This window comes from Macadamia integrifolia, unplaced genomic scaffold (assembly GCF_013358625.1).
Source record: "Macadamia integrifolia cultivar HAES 741 unplaced genomic scaffold, SCU_Mint_v3 scaffold516, whole genome shotgun sequence".
Lineage (NCBI taxonomy): Eukaryota > Viridiplantae > Streptophyta > Magnoliopsida > Proteales > Proteaceae > Macadamia > Macadamia integrifolia.
Window position 1 is genome coordinate 201,536 of NW_024870469.1, and position 7,271 is coordinate 208,806.

Here is a 7,271-nt window from a genome sequence, read left to right on the forward strand (position 1 = left end):
GGGGAGGGGAGGGGAGGAGAAGGGCAAATGGGTTATCTTATGGGTAAGGAAGTGAGGGTTGAGTGGTGGTGGCGGGGCGGAAGGTGGGTGGAATTGCTGAAGAGAGCTGTTGGAATAAGATGCCATTGAAAAGGTTATGAAAGGGCAAAAGAGTAAAAATAATTTAAAGATTTAGAATTCACAAAAAATAAGAGAGAAATAAAAATATTCTTTTCTTGAAGAGTTAGAAAATAAATTTTGAATAAATATGGATTCAGAATTAACATGAGAAAAAGTTAACTGAAATATATATTTTTTTTCTGAAGAATCAGAAAGAAAAAATTTGAATAAAAGAGTTTGAATAATTATAGAGTAAAGTATAGGAAACTGATACAAAATATATGAATTTCTTAAGATTTTGCTTTCCCAGATATAATATCTTATATTAGAGCACTACGTTTCCCATCATGGACCGCTGCATTACAACACACCCTCTTTCTAAATTCAATATTTTTTTTCTTGCTCATCATTATCCAACCCACTCACCCAACCACATCATCTCTTACCTACCCCCGTGTCTCACCTCCAATCCTTCTCTCCAGTTTCTCCTTTCTCCCAGCCCCACCCGACCCTACCGTCAAAAACTAACCCGGTCAACGTCATCCACGTTCAATCCATCTCCTAATAGTCTTTTAATGAAAACAGGGAATATCTATCTGATCCAGACAATGGTTCAAGGTGCCGGTATTAGAATTTGGTTCGAAGTGGGTCAATCCCCATTCGATCCAACCAATTTAGGCTGTTCCAATTCGATTTCTCAAACTGTGATCCAAACTGGTACGGGCCAATCTAGATACGAAAATAAGGTAAAAACTTACATTTTTTGTTCGAACCAGGTCAATATAGACTGATCCGAATTAGGATCATATTGGTATCGATCGTGTGCGAATATCATCGATCAGTCAATTCGATTACTAAATGTCTGAAACCTTGTCTCTCTCACGCATGAATAGGTAAAACTGGCCGGATTGAACCGATGGTAGCCCAGATCAAATCCATCCAAAGCCTTATTGAGTCAGTTTCAGTTTAGAGTATTGCAACCCCAAAACTAAATCGAACTGCATCGGAAGCTGGATGAATCTGAAAACAAATCAAAACCAACTCAAAACTTGGACCAAAATCGAAACCAAACCAGTAAGAAATCAAAAACAGTCCAAAATTTATTATAAAAAAAAAAACAAAAACAAAATTTGCATAGTTTTGTCTATGTTTGTATGGAAAGTCGAATCCAAGCCAGACAAAAAGCCGAAAGCAACCTGATTACAAACTGATATAAGAAATTGAAGATAAATCGAAATCGAAACCAAAATTTCCTTATTGGTTCCATTTTGGTTTCAATATTTTCGGACCAAAACCGATTCAACCCAGACAAACCGAGCCAGCCGACCCGTTGACAGCCTTACTCCCACAGTCCCACCAACACCAACACCAACACCAACACCCACACCTACCAAACGTTTTCCGTCAAACTTAACGTCCATTCTGTTACGCTTTTAGTTCCTCTCTCAGCGCCTATAAAATCACCTCATCCCTCTTCTTCACGCTTCAGCGCAAAGACCATATCTATCTTGCGCACCATGGATCTCCAATTCCTAGAGAAATCTCTCTTAGCCCTCTTCTGTGCTATCGTTCTCGCCATTGCCATTTCCAAGCTCCGTGGCAAGAGGTTCAAACTCCCCCCCGGTCCACTCCCAATCCCAATCTTCGGCAACTGGCTCCAAGTCGGCGATGACTTAAACCACCGTAACCTCACCGATCTCGCCCGCCGCTTCGGCGAGATCTTCCTCCTCCGCATGGGCCAACGCAACCTCGTCGTCGTCTCTTCTCCTGATCTCGCCAAAGAAGTACTCCACACCCAAGGAGTCGAATTTGGGTCAAGAACCCGAAATGTTGTCTTCGATATCTTCACTGGTAAAGGCCAAGACATGGTCTTCACCGTCTACGGTGAACATTGGCGGAAGATGCGCAGAATCATGACCGTCCCTTTCTTTACTAACAAGGTGGTTCAGCAGTACCGATTCGGGTGGGAAGAGGAAGCTGCTCGGGTCGTGGAGGATGTGAAGAAGAATCCAGAGGCTTCCACAACTGGGATTGTTCTTAGGAAAAGGTTGCAGCTTCTGATGTACAACAATATGTATCGGATCATGTTTGATACGAGATTTGAGAGTGAGGATGATCCTTTGTTTATGAGGCTTAAGACTTTGAATGGGGAGAGGAGTAGATTGGCTCAGAGCTTTGAGTATAACTATGGTGATTTTATTCCCATTTTGAGACCTTTCTTGAGAGGTTATTTGAAGATCTGTAAGGAGGTTAAGGAAAGGAGGTTGCAGCTCTTTAAGGATCATTTTGTTGAGGAGAGGAAGTAAGTTTTGATTCATTTCTTTAATGGATTCTCTGTTTTTGTTGAATCTGAATCTACTCTGTTTTATGATTTCACTGATTTGTTCTGAGAGAATCAATTGTGGGTTGCAGGAAGCTAGGAAGCACGAAGGCTACGGACAACGCAGGGCTGAAGTGCGCCATAGATCACATCCTTGATGCACAGAATAAGGGAGAGATCAACGAAGATAACGTCCTTTACATCGTTGAGAATATCAATGTTGCCGGTAAGTTAATACTAAACCATTTCTTGGATGTTAAAAGGGATATAGAGACATTTTAGCTCACAGACTATGAAGATGGCCACCATTTTTATCTAATCTCGTTGGTTCTCATTGACTATCTTAGCCCTTCGACTTGTCCCACTCTTATTTGTAAACGGACAAACCAATTCAGCTAATATTATACCCTTACGTCAGTGACTGACATTCGCATATTTGAACTCTTCCGCCGTAATCTGGGGGAGGCGCACAAGCATCTGATCAGAGTTAGGATAGTCTTTTCACCTTTGGATCAGCTGTGAATACATTATCAGACGAATTTTTTCTATCTTAGAGTGGGGATTTTTTGAGCAAACAGATATTACACTGTACTAATTTGGATCTAATATTTGTACAGATCACTTGGTTATACAAGTGAACATTTAAGCGTATGTCCATTTTTATTTTCAAATATATATCTCTTTTCTTCAAATGACAGAAAATAAGATATGTGTTAGATGCTTAAATGTATGATCAGGTGAATGTTCGAGCTATAGATCCAAAATTCACACTGTGCCCTTTTCATATTATTATTTTTTTTATTGTTTTTTCTCTATAAAATAGAAAAAAGAATGATACATGATTGCATGATTCCTATGCCTAAACAAAAAATAGGTGAAATGCTAGTCCCACCCCATGTGAAATAGAAAATACCAACCCTGTTAATACCTTGCATGGTCCTTCATTGTCCTATGTTTGTGTAGATGTCATGTGGAGAGAAAATTTACTTCGAGGGAATGAAGTCATATATACATAAGGTTGTGAAATGACGACCACATTTTCATAAAAAGAAAATGATATCTTTTTGGATTCTTTCTTATATACTCCACCAAAGAAAACACTTATTCATTGAAAAATAATAAAATAATACATGTAAGGCAACAGTGTACGCCTTGCTCAAAAGTTCCTTTTTCCCTTTTTCTTGTTTTTTATTAGAACAACACCGTATGCTTTACGCGGCCCTTGAATTTGTTTCATTATTTTATTTTGCTAAAGGTCGAAATGTTGTTTGGGAATAGGGATTAGGTATTCCCTTTTTCTGGTGAAAGGGAATTAGGTATTCCTCGTGAAGGTTCGGAGTTTAGTAGAGCCTCAGGTCTTTATGCACTGTTCATGTGAGTGAACGGAACGCCATCTGTCAAAACAAATCCGTGAACGTAGAAAAGTTCTTAGTAGCCGAACCACGTGCTCCATTGCAACGGCTTGTCCACTTTTCGAGTATATATCAGATAGTGTGTTGGCACAATTCTCTTCATACTTCCATCCTATGGTTGTTGACATTGACTATTCCGTTTCGAGATTTTTATTTAGAAAAATGTTTTTTGTGAAAAAAATCCTGTATTAGAGTCGAAGGAAGTGTGCAAATAAACATTTACAGATGTAATTTTCCATTTCATGGAGGTGATCCGAGCATTTCACCCCTCAATTTGTGAGTTTGGATCAGCTTTCCTCAAGAGATGTCTCAAGTGACTTTGCCATCCACAGGGGCGTGATCATGAGTTAGAGGTGTCAGATCCTTCTATGAATGGCTCGATCACCCAAGGGGATGTCCCCATGGGAGAATTGATATAAACCCCTAATGCTTTGAGTTCAGATCAAGTCCTTGTACGATAATCATTCTCGAATGATGTCTTATCTATACTTGAAATCTATTTATTCTCTCTCTTTTTACAATAAACTGAGAAATTGAATGAATTCCAACTGTTGAGCAATTAACATACAAGAACAATTCTCATACGAAAATCTGATCCAAAGTCTAATGCTTTTAAGTGGGAGTCACACTCTTCCCAAAAAATTCTTTTTCGCTATTTATTATTATTTTTTATACAATCCTTGACATGGGAAGTTGGTGATGATAATGAAATGTCACCAACTATTTTTACCAAAACAAAATAATATCACCAACCATTGTTTTCTAAGTTGACTAATGGGTTTTGTGTTGGTTGATGCAGCCATTGAGACTACATTGTGGTCCATTGAGTGGGGCATAGCGGAACTGGTGAACCACCCGGAGATCCAACAGAAACTCCGAAATGAAATCGACACGGTTCTCGGACCCGGTGTACAAGTTACCGAACCCGACATCCAAAAGCTTCCCTACCTTCAGGCTGTGATCAAGGAAACCCTACGACTCCGGATGGCAATCCCATTACTGGTCCCACATATGAACCTACATGATGCCAAGCTCGGTGGCTACGAGATTCCGGCCGAGAGCAAGATCCTTGTCAACGCATGGTGGCTCGCCAATAACCCGACCCAATGGAAGAACCCAGGGGAGTTCCGACCCGAGAGGTTCTTGGAGGAGGAAGCCAATGTTGAGGCCACCGGTAACGATTACCGGTACCTACCATTCGGCGTTGGCCGGAGGAGTTGCCCCGGAATTATTCTGGCTCTGCCCATCCTTGGAATTACCTTGGGCCGTCTGGTTCAGAATTTTGAGCTCTTGCCCCCACCGGGTCAGTCTAAGCTTGACACAGCCGGGAAGGGAGGGCAGTTCAGCTTGCACATATTGAAGCACTCCACGATTGTTGCAAAGCCTAGGGTGTTTTGAGCTTCAAATCGTTTTCTCTCTCTGTTTTTTTCTGTTAGCTTTTGTTATTTTTATGGTCTACTTGTTTATATTGACTACCTTGTGAAGTTAGCGAGGGGAGATGTAACCATGGACTATAAAATGTGGTGGGTCATTGACAAGGGGAAAAATAATAAAAGAAAATTCATTATATATGGCCTCGTGAGATTATGGTAGTGTATATGTAAAAGGTTATAAGGGCATTTGAAGTATTTGAAGAATCTATTTCTCTCTGAGTCTATGTGTATCCTTCTTACTCCAAACCACCTCTGCCCTCCACGCCACGCCACCCAAAAAGGGGGAAAAAAAAGTAGTCTATTTATCCTTTTTTCTTAGGGCAATATTGGCGATATATATGCATATGCATCTCGTCCATTACATTTCTCCTTTTCTCTTTGAGGTAAAACTTCTCTTGTAACAATATTAAGTACATGGTATATCTTGTTGTCACCAAAACTGAGGTGAGGAGTTCTAACCTTTTTTCGGTGCCTTTCTCTTATTCCCAAAAGTTGTAGAAAATAAAGATAAAATATTAATTTTAAAATAATTAAAAAATAATTTTTCATTATTAAAATCTTGAATATTTTTTTGAGTAAATATGAAATGATAAAATACAAGATCATGTCAAAAATAAATAAATAAATAAGTGTTATGGCAGAAAAAAAATAAGGTTATGACTTTTTTGACAACAACCTTGAATACAACATGCAAACTTTTTTCATTAATAAAAGATCCATGACCATTAAAAAAAATGTTGAGGACGAATCATTTACTTATTATATATTAATTTGATAGAATAATTCTTAAAAGTTAGTTCTTTAGTTAGGGGGAAAAAGTTCTCTTTGGAGCGATCTCTTGACTACACTTCTAGTTGTGTCACATGGACGGATAATATGGCAAAACCAACCATTGGATATTAGAGTAAAGCAATGAATTTCTGATTTAAATTCAATGATGTACTTCCTATGATCTTCAGATTGACAATCAACCACAGTCTTTTGAATTGGCATCTAAACCACTTTTGGCCAATGATTTTCTTCAACTCAATCACAATCCATTGGATTGGCACCCAAACATTATGGCTAAAGATTTCATTTTTTGTACTCCATGTACAACAATGAGCTCACTCCAAGCATACTCATTTTTGCAATAAGTGACTTATTTCTTCATGTCTTGAATTGCACGAATAAGCTCATATGGTTCTCACAAGATATCTTTGCTCATCTCCAAAATAATTTCTTCTTTTTAAGCTCATGATAATCTTAATCATTGAATTCTTCAGTTTCAGCTTGCCATTGCTTGAACATACTAGGTTATAGAAGGATATTTGCGTATTAAGTTCAAACTAGTGATGTAAATAATTAAATCTTCACTATGATCAAAGATTTCCTAAGTTCTAAGATGAACTAGTCATTAGATTTTTAAATATCATTTAAGATGCTTAGAGTTTTTTAAAGTTGGTTAAAATCCAAGTATTGCATGCAAAGAACATTAAATTATTCAAATTTATAAATTCAGATCATTAAATGCTTGTATCACAGAAGACTGAGAGCCACCATGGAAGACTACGAAATTGAGAAACCATAAACCATTGTTTTTTGTTCGACGGAAGCTCCCTAAGAAGATCATCCTTAAGTTCATTAGGTTTTACTTAGAATTTATTTTTTAGGCATGGACAACCGCATCTCTCACAAAAGATCGTAAACACAAATATTATTTTAGGTTTTCTAGGTCAAACTTCCTAGTTCATTGGATTTTTATTTAGGCATCTTTATCTTTTGTGGACTTTTCAATCTTTTAAAGTTCTTTACATTAAGTTTACAGAAAATTAAGCATTTAAGCACAAATAATCTCGATCTTTATGAATGATATCTTCATTTTAATCTTCTTTGAGACTCCTTATTTTTAAAGGGCATAGACGACTGTAGCTTATCACGGACAATCGTCATCGACAACTCTTCATCAACGTCAACATACTTCCTTAACTTCATAGGATCCACCTCAATGTGTTGGACTCTATCTTT

The 7,271-nt window shown here is 38.0% G+C and overlaps 1 protein-coding gene across 1 annotated transcript; it reads left to right on the forward strand.

The window, feature by feature from the left end:
• The first annotated feature begins 1,577 nt into the window (after positions 1-1,577).
• On the forward strand, positions 1,578-5,398 carry LOC122069001 (trans-cinnamate 4-monooxygenase-like). Its single transcript, XM_042632926.1, has 3 exons — positions 1,578-2,401; positions 2,512-2,645; positions 4,631-5,398. Exons 1-3 carry the CDS (start codon positions 1,617-1,619, stop codon positions 5,227-5,229), a joined length of 1,518 nt encoding a protein of 505 aa, XP_042488860.1. The 5' UTR covers positions 1,578-1,616; the 3' UTR covers positions 5,230-5,398.
• Positions 5,399-7,271: the final 1,873 nt, after the last annotated feature.